A 17,983-nucleotide genomic window follows, 5' to 3' on the forward strand; every position below is an offset into this window, starting at 1 on the left:
GTCATCTTAAAGTTTTATGCTGAACTGTGCAGGTCTCATCGCATTTTGTGGATCTTAGTTGTACGTCCCCTCTGTTTTTAAGACAGTGTAAGATGGATGTGTGTTGCCATGAGACCAGCTGCTAAGTGAGTCAGATAAGTGTTTGTGCAATCCTCCTAAATAAACCCACGCAGCCTGCCTGGCCATCCTCTTACTGACACACATGTTCGTACTTGTTGGGACCCAAAGCTTTCCAAGTACTGAAGTACACTGCTCAGTGATTGTGATAAACCCATAAATGCATCCTAAAAAATAAACATCAGTGGGCTTTGATTATAATTCAGAATCTTTAGTCTCAGTGTGAACACATCACAGCAAAGTTTTTTTTTACTATTGAATGTGTGAGTAATCAAAAACACAAGATTTGTTATGAGATGAGTCAATTTGCCGGATACTCGAAACAATATAACTCCACTGTTTATAAAACCCTGTTTAATAAATGTCTACATGGAGAAAGGAAGAAGACAAATGTGCTCATCAGAATGAAGAATAGAATACTGACCTGCAGGGGGTGCTACACACAACAAAATAATCACACTTAAAGGAAGGGTAGGCAATGTGGTTGAGAAGCACTTTTGTCATCTTTGCTGAAATAAACTTCATATCCTGATAACGGCCAATAAATCTAAATGTTTGACAGTAAAATGAAATCAATTCGATATCGGGGCGTCGCAGGACTGTAATAAGTGTAGTGTAGGTTGGTTAAACTCACTCCTCAGGTATATGCAGGCCACCCGCGCTAGCTTTTCATTGGCGTAGCTGGTAGTGGTTGCTGGTAATGGTCACTTCCTGGAATTGGAGGTGGTTGGTTCAAACTCAGGTGCGGCGAACATCGGCCATGTGTACTTCCGACAGTGGCGTGGTCACGTCTGGAACATCAACACGACCAATCAAGGTCGGACCGCCACTAATGATGTCTGACGGCATTCGGATTGAATGCAATGATTGGACAGGGTACTTGTCTGTCTACCTACCTACCTCTCCACAGTAATCAGGCAGCGCATTCATGTGTTTTGGAGGAGTGGCTTTGAAGGGAGGGGGTGGGATATTTTGGTTTGAATCCTTTCTAAAATTGCTAGTTTCGCAAAATGTGTCTAACTTTACTTTAACACATGTCATGTGGGCCTAAATGCAAAGTTGCTACAGATTTTGTTTTATTTACTAACTCTGTTTTGAACTCACTAATCATGACGTTTTACAATTGTTTCATGAGTTCAAGGGTGACAGTAAATTCTGAAAAATGCATGTCGCTAAACATCAGTGAAAGTATCAATAAAACAGATGAACAAAATCAATTGTCCAAAACATTAGGCACATTCGACTACAACCTTATTCTTTTTGCCTAAATAAAGATCAAATATAAAAAGCTCTAGATTCTTGTTTAAAAAACCTCTATAGGGGGATATGTCAAACTTGGCAACCTCTGTTCAGACGCAGTCCATATTTCAAATCATTTGAATCAGATCTTCTAAAATGACTCACTTTACCATGCAGTACATATAACGTTACACATGAATCGTTTGGGGGAAATGATTCATAGCATCGGGTTCACTACAAAGATTTGTTCACTGCGTGCATGACTTGATTCATTCTTTTCAATCCTGTTTCTGTCCCTCCCTGCATCCTCCGATCAAATTTCAGTTCTGCATACTAGATTTATATATATTTTGGAAATAAACATATTGTTAAACATTTAAGACATTTAGGTTAACTAATGAAGAATGGCAGCTAGTTTTGGGAAGATCATCGTTGGCGTTTTTGTGGAAATAAAACGAAGCGATGGTAAGTTTCTTACAGTGACCGGTCATTTTCCAGCCCCTATAGATTTTTCCCTCGCTGCAAGTTATTTGAGTTACTTAGCTAGAGCTAGCTACTGTTGCTAGATACTTGCTAGTTTTAGCCTTCAGCTGATAGCTACCAATCCACTAGCAAGCTAGCTAGCTAGCTTCCTTGCATTGTTGCTGTGGTGATGTAGTTACTGGTCGCACAACAACTGTTGACGCTGGGACTGAACGCTAGCTCTAGCTAGCTGCTGCAAACCGGTGTAAGTTGCTGGCTTAGCAATCACCGAGTCGGCCAAGTAACACCTAACGCAAACACAACATAATAACGTCAGGTAGCATTACATACGGGCTTTGTTGCATTACTAGATACACAATCAACAAAGTACTCGCTTGCTAATGTTAATTTAGCTAAACTAGGTAACAGATTCAAGACGCTAACGTATCTAGCCTGACGAGCTAACTAGCTCTGGTACTAGTAGTAGCTAGACGGATTTACGTTGGTTTTTCTGGCCAACTCTAAACATTAATGCTAGTTTATCCAGCCTACGCAAACCTGTCCCATCTTGGTAGTCAAGAGTCTAGCTGGATAGTTAGCCTGCCCGACAATAACTTGTTGGCTAACATTGGCTCCGTCCCACATGAAACACTGCCACTTACTGTAGCTAGCCTAGCTAGCTAGTATTACTTATCATCCCTGAGGCTTGTTGCTAATATAGAAATATAATTTATGTAATAGCCATAAACAAGCTAGATAAGCTTTCTCTCTTACTAGCTGACTACGCAGCCCCCTTTTGTAAATCTTTAGGTGACTAGCTAGCTAGCTACATTTTATTCCAGCAACATAGCAGTAAGCGTAGATGAGAAATTACCACGACATGTTACGATACTGTCTGGTCATGGGCATGATGACTACTTGTGATACCTTCATTTTTAACCACTATAGCTAGATACTATAACTTGTCTGTAGGGTATGAATGACCGGATCTGAAATTGAGTGAGCGTGTCAGAGTAGACCGAATTTGCTTCCACGCATTGGGGGGTTAATGGGAGCTGGTGATCCAAGATTCAAACCATCAACCACCAACCACCCCATCTGTTGCAGCTCTCCAGATCCTGGCTTTGGCCGGGCAGTGGTGTCTTCTCACATGAACTGAACAAATGTTAGCTAGCTGACTAGTAATAGTGCATAATAGGGAAAGTAGGCAAAGATAATGTATGAGCTGAATAACAGCCTCTGTTCAAAACCCAGGTTATCATGACCTCCTCTTTGACTGAGTTTTATAGCTGGCATCACGAACACTAAAGCTTAGACCAGAACAGTCCAATGTTTTCGCTGTCTCTGAATGGGATCAGAAATACTTAATCTTAAATGTGGATTATCTACTGTATTGCATCAATTTCTGCATTGAAATGATGCCCATGTCTTGATATAAACATATTTGAAGCTCAACCATTTTGGCCGTTAAAGATGGTAGAATTCTTCTTCATTGATGTAATGGTGACACAGATATCCACCTGGGCGTCTTTGTTGTTGTAGTGAACAGTGTGCAGTATATCTGTAGGTATCAAGTCAGCTGCAGGTGGAGATTTCCCTCCAGTACGTCTTGATTGGGCTGTGAATGAACAGCTATTAGGCTAACAGCTTCTTGAAGTAAATTGAGTTACTTCGACAATTTAACAGCATGGGTAATAACATGAACAGGTTAGACTGGTGTCTAATGCAGCATGTCAGCATGCTCTACAGTGTATCATGACCCAAGCAGTCAAGGTTGCAGGTATGTTGTCCTGTCTCCATTTGTATTTGAGAGGCGGCCTCCCCTCCTCTTCGTTGCTTTTTGTTGGTGACCTTTGAACATAAAGCCTACTTATACCTAGACATGGCAGTAGTCACTGCATTATATGACACTTATCAGCTCAGGAAGTGTCACTTTTCCTCGCACCCAAAGTTGTTGCCTAACACATGTGACTGGAAGACTTACCCTCCTTCCTTATCCACTTGGTAAAAAGTGGTGGGTGTATGTCTTGCATGTTTTAGGCCTGTGGATTTTCCTATTAGGTCTGTGTGGGTCAGGGAGCCTGTGTGCATGCGTGTCCAATTTAATCCTTCTTCAGAACAGTCCAGTGTCTCTTAGCCAGCTCAGGGCCCTCCTGTTCCGTGTGTGTCGTGTCTCGCGTGGTTTTCAACTCTAGTACTGCCGTTGCCAGTGCGGCTCTGTAACCTACCTAACCAACCGACATTGGATTTAAACGCCCAGGCCTACATCTTACAGCCAGCCCTGAGGAACAGACGGCGGCATGTTCCATAGCTAGCAGAAATAAGATTTAAAAAAACATCTGGAGGTGAACAAAATACATTTTTTTGTGCTTTTTTGACGAAAGGATACACTTAAGCTGAAGCATGTTGTTGAATCTAGTCACTCTTCATTAGAGGAGCTTGTATTTGTTTTTTTTCTGCCGAAGTGAAGAGCACAAGAGGTTCTCTATCACAGCACCAGAGGCTGTCCCCATGATTAAGTCATGTTCACTGTCGAGCAGAGCAGGGCCTTGTGCAGTTCTGTGTATCAAGGCCAACCTGTCCCTTTCTCACCCCGCTGTTGTGTTTCACCCCTACCTCTTAGACTCCACTGAGTAAATTATGAACTAACCCTTGACCAAACATTGGCTGTGTCTACTACCACGCATTTTACTAAGTACACTGCAATACAGTGCACTGCAATACAGTGCACTTACATCTGTAGTGCACTCCGTCGCTGAGTAGTGCTGTCTCAAATGGAACACTTAAGTTAACCACTTGGCGGGAAGTGACGGACGCAAATCTGATTGTGACACCCGCGAATCTAAGGCGAATCTGCTCGCGAGTCATTTCGTCCGCCATTATTTTAGAAATGAAATGAAAAGCTGCCGAAAGGGCTCCTCCTCTTCCGCTACGTAGCCAATATGGCGCCCGTTTAGGGCGAGTAGTGTCCATCATTGTACACTGCATTTTTTGACCGTTTGCAGTGCGTCATCCAGGTACTTTCAGTGCACTGAATTCTGCTGGTTATGTCAGTGTATGCGCCCTAAGCACTGAAAGTTAGTGCTCGAAGTGCACAAGTGCGCGGTAGTAGACACAGCCATTGTCATCCTTGTGTTTTGGTTCTCTGTTAGCGTAAGGGAGTAGACCCATGTGGGTCTGTGCGTGGACATTTGGGAGTCTGTTGGAGCCTTTCCCACCGCCTTTTCTCGTCTCTCTCGCTCCCCCCCCCCTCCTTCCCACCTCACAAGAGAAGCAGGTCTATTTGCTGATGAGTCAGTCAGTCAGAGAACACTAAAAGCAGCGTTCAAGCCAGGCAGGAGCTCTAAATAATGGATGGCAGGACACGGCGCGTCCCTTTCAACTGTGAGCCGGCAGTGCTGTTGCAGTGCTGTCAGGCCAAGGCCCTGCGAAAGACAAGACAATGAGAGGTGGAGGAACCAGTGATTATGGTGGGAGGCAGCCAAGCAGCTGGGTAGTTTGAGACCACCGACAGCAACTGTGATAGGACACGTGTTTCTCGAAAGCACTACTTAAGTGAAGCGATGTGCTGCTGCAATTGGCTAAGAGGGATGTGTAGCCTAATTGACAATAGACACTACTGTTCCTGCATTGGTTGTTCGTTGCATGTTCAAATATTTTAATAGCAAGAGGGCGGAGGGGTTTTCAGAAACAAGTTTGTCTAGCGTTGACACAATCGTAAACTCATTTTCACGAGGGACTATGATGAAACGTGTTTGTTCTTGGAATCTGGGTTTGTCTGGGTTAGGTCACACTGTCCTTGCGCCCCTGCTTATTCCTCGGGGAAACCTCAGGGCCATATTAAAGGCATGTGCGATACAGATTGCTAATGGCTGTCGGTGTTACGCCATGCCACCATCATCAGTATGCTCAGTCACCAGCCAAAAAACTATGGTAATCTATTGAGTGGTTGGTCAAATTTGAACATTTACTAGCCATTTTGGCAGGTCGACAAAAAAGTTAAATTTGCACTGCGCCCACGTGTGTGTGTCAGCTCAGTCAGGAGGACCTGTCTGTCCCAGGATACAATGCAATTTCCTCCAGCCCCTCAAGTCGGAATCCTCACATCCTCATCTACAGCTGTTATCTGAACACGTGCTCTCTCCTCTCTACAGGCCGAATACACCAGGCGATGGTCACCTCTCTGAATGAGGACAACGAGAGTGTCACCGTGGAGTGGATCGAGAACGGAGACACCAAGGGGAAAGAGGTACAGGAGTTGTACTGCGAGCCTCTGCAGCTTCCGGAAACATCCACTCCACTCTCCCAGACCCATGAATAATGGATCCCAAGACATTCTAGAGCCGGAGAGATGACACAATCATCCGGCATGTTCTACAGTTCCGCTCGACAAAGCCCCTTTCCTGGTTTTATCTTGTAGCTCTAAATATGAATGAGCTCAGAAAGCCTGTACAGTAGACTTGGACTAGATACTAGACTAGTATGTGATCTTTGGTTAGCAGCTGAATGCAGAATCCTCCTGTTGTATTCTCTCTCTCTCTTCTCCCTCTCTTCTCTCTCTTTCGCTCTCCTCTCTCTCCCTCTACTCTCGCTCTCGCTCTTCCCCCCCATCCCTCTGTCCAGGCATTGATCCAAGGCATGCTCATCGATATGTCTGGTCTTTTGAACGTGTCACCTGCCTACTCATTTACACAGATATTGAACAGCGGGGTGGATCGTTTATTCTGCACATTTCTATTGCTCTTACATGAATTGACTTGGTGAGCGTGATATATAACCCCCTACCGTCTCCACAGATCGACTTGGAGAGCATATTTGCACTAAACCCCGATTTGGGCCCCGACGAAGAGATCGCCCCAAGCCCAGAGACTCCGCCCCCACCCACGCCCAGTTCCGTGAAGGTCAGCAAGATCGCCAAGGTGAGCCCTGTGTCCTCTCCTAGCAGTGCCCCATAACTCCCCCCTCCCCAGATCCAACAATGGGGCACTTTGTTTATATTTAACGGATCAGCATAAGAGCAGCAAGTGTGTTGTGAAGCAAGCCTTCGCTTTCACAGACGCCTCAGGACACCAGCAACGGCTGTAGAGAACAAAGAGATCTTCAGTAATACGCAGTAATCTGATACTTTGGGCCTTGTCTATTTTTGCGACCCTTGGTTCTGTAATAGTCGCGAGTCAGATGGTACAGGAGTCAGAATTGGGAGGCTGTCTTGATATCTGAATGACAAGAAGGGAAAGCGGGTTCCTATTCTGACTGTAGATCCAAGAAAAACCAAGTAGTCGCATTGCATTTTGGGATCCATTCACAAACCAGTTTCTTTTGCAGAATCGGCGGACAATAGCCCCCACTAAGAATGAAACTCCATCCAAGGAAAACAGAGGTGTGTTCCCACATACGCCTCCATTCTAAATTGTGTTTCTGTCTCCAAAGGCCCTCTTGGGTCAATTCTGAAATGTAACAAACCTACTTTGTCATTTTATTATTTTCCAATAATAACCACCCTTCATGTTCCAGTGGTGTCCACACGAGCCAGACCAGCCCCACCCCCCCAGCCGGAGCCTGCCCCCCCTCCCCCGGCCCAGCCTCCAGCCCAACCCAGCCAGGCCCAGACCCAGCAGCAGCTGCAGAACGGTAACACACACACCCTGAAAGTTTCCGACGCCTGCTGGCGTAGAGATAGGGAAGACGGGGAAATCTGAAAGATTTCAGACTTGCCTGTCATCTGACACAGTAATGTTTTGTTCAGTTGCCGCCACAGTTCGATTTGAATATGGCCTCCTTGGAAAGCTGATGGAAATGCTTATGTTGTCTTTGTTGATCACGTGTTTATCGCAGACTCTTCCATGCATCAGCTACCCAGAAAGGAGTTTGGACAGCTTTGTATGTATCTCCCTCCCTCCCCCCCTCCTCTAGCTGTCTGACTTCTACAGCTATCCGTTGAGCAACCTCTAGGCTTGTGATTGTGCTGCTCTACTGAAAGCCTTCCTGCCTGAAAGTCTCCCGAGCTAGAGTTGGGGGAGCAGAGCACTAAGGCAATCCAGCCAGCAGACGGGCCTTCTGGCTTCACACAGAGACTGATAGCGCTGCTTTCAGCCCGGCTAAATGACCTGTCCCCTGTCTGGATTTAGTCAGGATTCAACCCCTCCTCCTTTCTTCCCTCACCCCCACAGTCCCCTCAAACAAATCTCCCTCACCCACTTGCTTGGATGGTTCTGACCTGGTTCTGACCTGATTTGCCTCCCCCAGATTACAACAGATTAGTCCTCCCTCTGTTGTGACATGGAGGGGGTGTTTGGCCTGCACCGCTGGGCTGCAGCTGGTCTCTGCTCTGGAGGAGGAGGAGAGGAGGAGGAGGGGTGGTGCTTACAGATTCTCTTTCTGGTGTTAAATTCTCTTCTGAAACCTGATGGTGGATACTACTGAAATTTGGTTCATCTTAAATTATGTGGTACAATGGTGAATTTGGCTGAAATTGCACTAATCAGCTGGAGTTTCTTGGGGATTTGGGCTATTTTGCGCATGTCTAAATGTGTGCAAAACAAATACTTTGATCCCTGTTTCATGCTACATTTGTGATATTGACCCTGATTCAGTCCTAAGTCACAAAATGCCTAAAAACATGCAATGAGCCTAATAGTGTGAACTGTGTCCGTGACGTCATCTTTTCTGAGCCCCACCTCATGAAGCAGTGTCTGAGTGTTATTGGGAACCGGCCAGACATGAAGGGCCGTTTGAGAGAGACTGGGGAGGCTGGGACATATCGCTGGCTAGCAAGCTTCTCTAGGCGGCCCTTCGTGCCCGCTGTAACTTCCTGTGGGCAATAGAGCTGCCACACAGAAGCTGCATAGAGACGTCTTTAAAGAGCTGTCGTATAGAGCTTGTTTAGAGCTGCCATTTCCTGTCTTGTCAGCCTCCTCCTAGAATAGGACGAGGGCGTTGCCAGATATTGGGGGAAAAATAATGTCGTGAGAAAGACTCACGGACACAGAAAGGGAGAAACTGAACCAAAATAGGAAGAGGGGATCTCCTTTGAGAGGAATGCTGTGTGTGTGTCTTGCGAGGGGAACCAGGGTTTGTGATCTCCTGCTCTGTGGGGGGGGGGTTCTCTTTGTCTCCAGCACGGAGGAAGTCTAACTGTGTGAAGGAGGTGGAGAAGCTGCAGGAGAAGAGGGAGAGGCGGAGGCTACAGCAGCAGGAGCTGAGGGAGAAGAGAGCACAGGTAACACTCCTCTTCTGGATCTCACATCCCAACCACTCCATTCTTTTACGTGCATTAAAAACTGAGGTGTTTTGAGTCGACATCTTCTTTTGCCATGACGTCTCATCCCAGAGCTTGATGACTTACGACATGGGCGAGTGAATATGTGCCTGTGCCCCGTCTGTCTCTTAACAGGAAGTGGACACCACCATCCCCAACTACGAGATCTTGTACATGATCCGAGACTTCCGCGCCAGTCTGGACTACCGGCCTCTGACCGCCGCAGACCTGGTGAGCGGTGACCGGTCCTGTTTAACCCGAGCCCCTAAACACTCGGCGCAGCTCAGATGTAATCAGGATATCTAAATCTTTGTGTGTTTTCAGATCGAAGAGCACAGAATATGTGTCTGTGTGAGGAAACGGCCACTCAACAAGAAAGGCAAGTGGTACCTTTCTCACAACACTAGGGCCAATTACATTACTGTAGGGTGTATAATATTACTGGAGGGTGAATTATATTACGAGGGTGAATTATATTACTGGAGAGTGAATTATATTACTTGAGGGTGTATGATATTACTTTAGGGTGTGTGTTATTATGGGTATCTTTGCTTTCCAACTAAAGACTGATGACTCATTGCGTTTATCATGATAGTGTAGACACACTTGTTCCGGGAGTACAACGGTACTTAGGAATGCTTGGCTGGACCTGATGTTAGTTTCCTCCAGGATCACAATGACTCTTATTGAGAGACTTGTTGCTCTTGTTGGTTGGTTGTAACGGATTTAAATTCTTGTACTCGCTGTGAAATATTTTTTTACTGTTGATTGTTTTTCTACAGGTACACTTGCACTTTTGAGTTTAATGTTGTTTAATTGTAACTTGTCTAACTACATGCTCTTATGGTTCTTCCCTTTGGCACTTATTTGGTTTTCACAATGTATGCTTCATGTTTTGGCTGCTTGCAATGTTCGTGGCTATCTCGTTGGTATGATCAGTGACCTATGCACTTTTGTAAAGCTCTCTCTTGGAAGTCGCTTTGGATAAAAGCGTCTGCTAAATGCGTAAATGTAATGTGAGAAAAAAATATGGACAATGAAAGAATGCATCGAGAGGGTCATCTTAAAATAAGGGGTGTGTGTGTGCGCGTGCTCAGAGTTGACGGTGAAGGACCTGGACGTGATCACCATCCCCAGCAAGGACGTGGTGATGGTCCACGAGCCCAAGCAGAAGGTGGACCTGACGCGCTACCTGGAGAACCAGACGTTCCGCTTCGACTACGCCTTCGACGACAGCACCACCAACGAGATGGTGTACAGGTGAGACAGCAGCTTACCACACTGGGACGGTGGCCTCTCTGGTGGAAAGACACCGCTTCTAATGCCTTCATTTTATTCGCTTTGAAAGTCCAGTTATTTGTGATGTAGATTGACTGCCAGAGACCTTGTTGAGGGGTGTAGAGTGTGTGTGTGTGTGTATACTCTGTGACACGCGTGTTCTGTGTGTGTGTATATAATTTGTGACAGTTGTGTGTACTCGGTGACAGGTGTGTTCTATGTGTATAATGAGAGGTGTTGTGTGTGTGTGTGTGTATGTAGCCAGTGACAGGTGTGTTCTGTGTCCCCTGCAGGTTCACCGCCAGGCCCCTGGTAGAGACCATCTTTGAGCGCGGCATGGCCACCTGCTTCGCCTACGGACAGACAGGAAGTGGCAAAACACACGTGAGCCACACACATCTCATCACGTCTCCTTCTATAGAAAATGCCTATAACCGTATTTAATATCCACATCATGGGCGGAGCTAGGGAGGGGCTAGCAGGTGCTGAAGCACCCCCAAGAAATACCAAAGCAAAGCACCCAAATAATTTCTGGAAAATCCGATCGGAGAATCGGATGTTAATTGTACGGAACCTGACACGGAGCAGTCCGCTGATACGTTTGCCACGGATGCAGAGATGGCAGGTAGCACAACTGCAGTTCCATTCAAATTAGCATCACGAGGGGCCAAGTTTTGCTCATTTATTAATAGTATTTATATATATATATATATAATTTTGCAGCTCTCCCTGTCAATGATCTAGCACCCACTCAGCATCTGCATAAAAAATGATCTGGTGCCACCCCTGATCCACATAAACAAATTAGTTTCTGGACATTTACTTTTAGTACACAAATTTGGATTTTGGGTTCTCATGCATGTGTTTGCGTTTCAGACTATGGGTGGGGATTTTTCTGGAAAGAACCAGGATTGTTCTAAAGGAATTTATGCATTAGCTGGTAAGTAATTCTTAGTGGATTGTGAGTTTTGTTTTGGACAGTTTAAAGCACCCTGATCGTATTATTGTTGAAACACCGTAATCCCTCGACCTCTCCTGCAGCTAGGGACGTATTTCTCATGTTGAAGAAACCCAACTACAAGAAGCTGGACCTTCAGGTGTATGCCACCTTCTTTGAGATCTACAGTGGAAAGGTAAGCATTTCACAACAAAGCATTTGACTCTAGATTTCTTTTTATAAAGAAATGAAAAGTTCAACTCTGTGAACTTGAGGTTCTGTCGGACTGTATTGTCTCCACGGCCTACAAATTGCAGCGTTGCAAAGGTTTAGACTGTCATGCTGCTGGGAGTGTAATGTCTGCGCTGCCCGTACAAGCTTCTGGGTTGCGGTTGCAGGTGTTCGACCTGCTGAACCGCAAGGCCAAGCTGCGCGTGCTGGAGGACGGCAGGCAGCAAGTGCAGGTGGTGGGGCTCCAGGAGAAGGATGTCCGCTGTACCGAGGACGTCCTCAAGCTCATAGAAGTGGGCAACAGCTGCAGGTGAGCGGAGCAGGCGAGAGGAGGCAGGCACAAACCGCCTACTGCAACATGGCCACCTCAGGACAGAGCATCCGTTTGTCATGTCTGAACGTGTTCTCTCACACTCTCCTCGTCTCATATCTACCCTCTTTCTTACTATTTCTTTCTTTTTTTCTTTCTATATTTCTCTCGCTTTCACTCTTCCTTTCTTTCTCTTTCTCTTCCTTTCTTTCTCTCTCTGCACTTTCATCGACATATCTTCCTCCACCAGGACGTCGGGCCAGACTTCGGCCAACGCCCACTCGTCGCGTAGCCACGCCGTGTTCCAGATCATCCTGCGCCGGAAGGGCAAGATGCATGGCAAGTTCTCCCTGATCGACCTGGCGGGCAACGAGCGGGGCGCCGACACGTCCAGCGCCGACCGCCAGACGCGCTTGGAGGGCGCCGAGATCAACAAGAGCTTGCTGGCTCTCAAGGTCAGAGGGCAGAGGTCGGCACCGGGGAGAGTCTTAAGGCCGAATTATACTTCTCCGACTCCGTTACGGACGGACGGAGTCGGACGGATTGATTGAATTTATAGTACTCCGAAGGCTGTGGGTGCTGAAAACAATTAACCGCCAGAAGAGTAGGTGGCGCAACGTTTTTTTTTAGTCGTCATCGAGTGTTTATTTACCTAGGTTATCGAGAAGTCGGAGCAAATGTACAAATTAGCCGTTTCATCAATAAAATACGCACATTTTCAGAAACTACACTGCCCATTTCTCGTCACATTTTAATTCAGATGCTGATTTACATGTACTGTTTAGCTGAAATATGAATTGTAAAAACTTACAGCAATGGCGGTCAAAGGATTCTGTTTGTCCTGTTTATCACGACAACCCCGCCCCTGATGCAAGCGGTTCTTAATACGGACCAATCACAGCCAAGGGGTATCCGTAAAATGACGGACGGACAGACGGAGAGTCAGGAAAATCAGGAGGTGCACGTAGAGCTCTCCGAGGGGCACGGAGAGGGCACGGAGAGGGAATTCCTCGTCGGAGAGGGCGTTCCCTGTGTCCGTCTCCGTAAAAACGGAGAAGTATAAATCGGCCTTTAGCAGTAGCAGCTGTCTCTGTTGGTAGCGCAGGGTCGTTATGGGATGGGACTGCTGCACTCACTCAGGGTTCCTTGGTCCTTGAAAGTTTGAATGGAAGACAAGGATTTTCTTAAGACCTTGATAGTTTGTGAAAATAGACATAAATGGACATGGGTCATTGAAAGTGCTTGAATTGTTATGTGTTGTGCAGAATAGAAGTAACCGTGGTGTGTTCTGTAAGCCTGATAGTTCTCATGATAAGAATTACCTTAACCAGTCATTAACCTTGATCCGTGTCTCAAACAATGCTGTGTCCTTGAATTGGGCTTTCCTTGAATAGTCATTGTTGTTTAAGAAGGTGTTGAAACCTTCTAATTACTGGGTCTGCAGTGTTTCCCCTAGGTTTACAGCTTTGGGGGGGGGGTCTTGGAGCAGACTGGCTACTAGCTTATTTATTTTTCAATCACTCTCTCTCTTCCTTTCAGGAATGTATCAGGGCACTGGGCCTCAACAAGCCCCACACACCGTTCAGGGCCAGCAAGCTCACCCAGGTCCTCCGAGACTCCTTCATCGGGGAGAACTCCCGCACATGCATGGTGAGCCTCATCTCTCTTGGCTCTCCCCCTCTCCACCCTTCCTGTCTCGAGACATCCCTGTCCTGACCCCCTGCCTCCTCTCATCCTGGTCAGATCGCCACCATCTCTCCCGGCATGACTTCCTGCGAAAACACCCTCAACACGCTACGCTACGCTAACAGGTAGGACACTGTGATACTGGGAATGACTGGAACACTCCTCAGTAATACCTGATCTCTGGCTAATGTGTCACTTGAGAATAAGAAAACAGTTTTTGGGTGGGGATGGGGGGGGGGTTGACCCAGTTATATAAGGACAGGTTTGCTTTAACAATATTGAAATGGAATTACTTCAAATAATTTCTTCAATGGTGTAATGAATGACGTGAGGGTTTTAAATAAAAAATGACCTGTCTGTCCTTCTCAGTAGTTCTGTCTAACCCTCTCACCTTCTCTCTCTCTCTCCTGCTGTTGTCCCTGTCCCTTTGTGCGCTGGGTGGTGGTCGTTGAGCAGGGTAAAGGAGTTTGGGATCAGTCCCTCAGACATCCCTTTCTCCCAGGGAGGTCGCCCCGAACTCTCGCCCACACACACCTTTGAGTTTGATGACTTTGCTGCCACCTCTCCCAGCAGGTTGTCATGGCAAACACACACACACACTGGCAAATACACACACTGACACACAGGCAGACAAACACACAGAGGCAGACGCGCACACATATACGGGCAGATACACAAACACACACACACATACAGATAAACACACACTGACACACAGGCAGACACACGAACACTTCTTCATGCACAAGTACACACATCATTTCAACACCCTTACCATGGCTGCATGTACTACTTACAAGTACTCCACGCTCACTCGATGTATTAAAGGCATTCACACTACTAAAGAACATTCTGTGGCCTTGGAACTGTTGAATGGCTGGTGCATAATGCCCCCTTTCATCATATCCCACCCTTCCAGCCCATCTCTGCACCTGCAGATGCCTCTAATCATCCACCTCCTCTGCCTCCTCCCCTGCCTCTACAGCCTGGGCATGCGGCATTTCTTTTCATCCTGTGATATGCTATGACTTTTCATCCCTGCATAACAACAAAAATGCCACTTGTGTTTCAGCATGTGTGTGTGTGTGCGGGTGTGTGTGTGTTTTGTGCGCGTGCAACGTGCATTTGAATCATTTCCTGGCCCAACGCTTCATTCCATTTTCCATATATTGTTGACGCTACATGACACCATAAACAGCCCGGGCCTGTTTATCCCAGGTGACACGGGATGTGTCACTGTTGCAGAGTCCTCCACACAGCGAGTCATCACTAAATCCGACTGCTAATGAGCCGAACGTTCGACATAGGTGGTTTCTCGGCAGTGTTTGACTCTAGTCAGTGGCTCTTTAACGAGAGGAGGCCATGCCTGTGGTGCTGGTGGTGTTCCCAAACAAGGCATTAGACTTGGCTTGTGCTACCACACAGTGATAATCCCCCCCCCCTCTCCCATCCCCAGTCTTAATGGATGAGCTCTCTACCTGCTGGGTCAGGACCAGGTCAGTATTACCTTATCAGCTCAGTCAGCCTTCATTAAACACAAGCCCCAGCCACACAGATACCCGTGTTTAAATACAGCACTGTCCAGGCCCTCTGCTCTGATTGGAGCTAGGAAGGTTCTTTGTTGTGCTGCGACCCTCGATTTAAACCAAGCTCAAGTGATAATGGTACTTTTTGTGATATTTGGCTTTTTTTTAAAGAAAAAACGAATCAAGTGATGTTCAATCACCCGGGAGCCTCTCCGAGCTGTAGAGATTGTTCCATGGACGTGGGACCATATTGGCTTGGTGCGGTCACTACAGTCACCTCAGTGTTTCCCCTACCATTATATTAGGGGGCACCCCCTTTGTGTATGTTATTTACACGATGGCGTGTCATTTCTGTCTCTACATGGTCGCCGCCCCCCCCTGTAAACCTAGGGGAAACACTGCACCTCATGACTATTCAGTGGGATGAAACATTTCCAAGGACGTCTTCATCACCCTCCCCAGCTCCACAAGATGTTATTGTGACATCCGCAATGTTTTGACCCCAGCGAAGGAGACCCCGTATGTGTGTGTGTGTCTGTCTAAACGTGTGCATATCTGCTCGTGTGTGTGACTTGCGAGCCCACTCCCATCGTAACAAGCTCTCCCCGGGACGGCAGGGTGAAGGAGCTGACCGTGGACACCAACCAGCTGGTGGAGGGCGGTCGAGCCAACAACCACACCGTCAACCAGATAGACCTGCTGGACGATGAGGACTGGCTGGGGAGTTCCCCTCAGAGAGATGACCTCAAACTGCTCTGTGAGCAGAATGTAAGAAACACTTTTCCCTCTCAATACCGGCTACAGACATTACAACGTGTGTGTGGAAGTGTGTTTACCTTTTGACGAGATGTACATTGACAAGCTTAGTTATGAACCCTCAAAGCCTTTTATTGTTTTCAGTAAGTGTTCTTCCCTGACTCTTCTCTGGGGTGTGCTGGGTTTGTCTCTTCCCAGGAGGAGGAGGTGTCCCCGCAGCTCTTCACCTTCCATGAGGCCGTGTCCCAGATGGTGGAGATGGAGGAGCAGGTGCTGGAGGACCACCGCGCTGTCTTCCAGGTCAGACCCTTCTCACCCCAGCCTCGCACGCCTCGCAACTCACAGCAGTTTGTTCACACTCAAACCAGAAACATATATTCATGTTTTGTTGTTTTTTTTCTTCCACGGCTGCCACCTCATGCCTATATGACCGCAGCATTGCCATATTGCCATGGCTTATTTGGCAACATACCACACCCTGTCGTGGTGTATCGCTTTAATACGGGCATGTAGTGAAGCGGTTCCGTATTTCCCTGCTGTGGCTGCAGGAGTCTATCCGCTGGCTGGAGGATGAGAAGGTCCTGCTGGAGATGACGGAGGAGGTGGACTACGACGTGGACACCTACGCCACCCAGCTGGAACACATCCTGGACCAGAAGATAGACATCCTCACTGAGCTCCGAGGTGGGAGGGAGCAGAGACATAAGCTAATCAGTGGGAGTCAGGTGGCTGAGCGGTTAGGGAATCGGGCTAGTGATCTGAAGGTTGCCAGTTCGATTCCCGGCCGTGCCAAATGACGTTGTGTCCTTGGGCAAGGCACTTCGCCCTACTTGCCTCGGGGGGAATGTCCCTGCACTTACTGTAAGTCGCTCTGGATAAGAGCGTCTGCTAAATGACTAAATGTAATCCCACCGTAGGATATCTTTGGGGAGAAACGCTATCCTGGACTTCTCAGTTCTTCTTCAGTCCAAGAAGATAGTTTCTAGACACTCCCTAGACAGTTATTGAAGTAAACACTCCAGTTGTCATTATGGGTTAGAAATTCAGGTCAAATTAGAACATTTTATTAACTCGCATTACTCTCTCCCTCTCCAGATAAAGTGAAGTCATTCCGGTCTGCGCTGCAGGAGGAGGAACATGCCAGTAAGCAGATTAATCCCAAGAGACCGCGGGCCCTGTAAGACCGAGTGGCAGGGTCTGTGTTTGTTTTGAGCAAGCCAGCAGAGAGCGGCACATACCGGAACATGACCACTAGAGGCTCCAGGTGGCTCTCTGAGATGCTGGCTGCAAAGCTAAAAGGACTTTTTACAATCACACTCAAAGTTTTCACTTTATTTCCCAGTTCTCACAAACCAAGGTTGTTTTCCAAAAAATGGCATCAGACACAAGAGGATGAAGCTTTATTTTTTATCTGAACCCCCCCCCCCCCCCTTCCCCCCATTTCTTTAGATGGTTGCTTGAAACATTTTTAAAGCCTTTAGTTTTTTTGGCCCTGTTCCATTTTATTTATTTACTTTTGTACTTCTTTGTACTTCCTCTGTTGAACGAGTGTTCACAGGCTTGCCCGCTGACCGATGTAGGTCAATGTTACACCGGTGCGTGGACTATGGCGCTACGGACACATATGCATGTGTTCACTGTGATAACGTAAATCCGTATGCCACCTTTCTCCAACGCCACGCTTGATTTGGTGTGTCCCCCTCCCTCAGTTGGCTGTGTATGATACGTAGCTGTAAACATACTCTTCCCCTTTTTTTATTTCCTCTCCATCTTGAGTTTAGCAGTTGGGAAGTGTAATCAGTGTGTTTTGTTTCCTCCTTCATATCCTCCAACATGACGATGTTCTACCGTACTTGTAGTCTGGTTGAGTTTTGTGCCATATCATGTTTTGTGGCCACTCAGTTCACTCGTTTCCCATTTTACCTGTTAACTTACTGTAAAATACATTGTTTTGTCTGCACCATTTAACTTTTATTTTGAAAAATTGAAACAACTTAACATGTATAGTTAATACCACTGATAACTGCTGGGTTTGTTGCTCAGTGTTTGCACCAGATGTTACGCTGGCTGAAGTAATAAAAAAAATCTCCTGTTTGAGTCGGCTTTTGCGGTTGACATTGTTACATTCATACTGTGGCCAACAAGCACTGAGCTGTTAGATTTCCTGTGTCTGTAGGGCCCCG

At 46.8% G+C, this 17,983-nt stretch overlaps 1 protein-coding gene across 4 annotated transcripts; it reads left to right on the forward strand.

The window, feature by feature from the left end:
* The first annotated feature begins 1,618 nt into the window (after positions 1-1,618).
* Positions 1,619-17,897, forward strand: LOC134015445 (kinesin-like protein KIF2A). Of its 4 annotated transcripts, XM_062454961.1 has the most exons (22): positions 1,619-1,821; positions 5,973-6,067; positions 6,615-6,737; positions 7,144-7,198; positions 7,333-7,449; positions 7,654-7,698; positions 8,937-9,037; positions 9,212-9,307; positions 9,401-9,455; positions 10,174-10,336; positions 10,648-10,738; positions 11,231-11,294; positions 11,396-11,487; positions 11,690-11,832; positions 12,083-12,287; positions 13,372-13,482; positions 13,576-13,643; positions 13,975-14,091; positions 15,662-15,812; positions 15,999-16,100; positions 16,349-16,484; positions 16,896-17,897. In XM_062454961.1, exons 1-22 carry the CDS (start codon positions 1,761-1,763, stop codon positions 16,979-16,981), a joined length of 2,277 nt encoding a protein of 758 aa, XP_062310945.1. In that variant the 5' UTR covers positions 1,619-1,760; the 3' UTR covers positions 16,982-17,897. The 4 variants fall into 4 exon arrangements, with proteins under 4 accessions (XP_062310945.1, XP_062310947.1, XP_062310946.1 ...); XM_062454963.1 differs by lacking the exon at positions 13,975-14,091; XM_062454962.1 differs by lacking the exon at positions 7,654-7,698.
* The last annotated feature ends 86 nt before the right edge of the window (positions 17,898-17,983 follow it).

This window comes from Osmerus eperlanus, chromosome 28 (assembly GCF_963692335.1).
Source record: "Osmerus eperlanus chromosome 28, fOsmEpe2.1, whole genome shotgun sequence".
NCBI classification, from domain to species: domain Eukaryota; kingdom Metazoa; phylum Chordata; class Actinopteri; order Osmeriformes; family Osmeridae; genus Osmerus; species Osmerus eperlanus.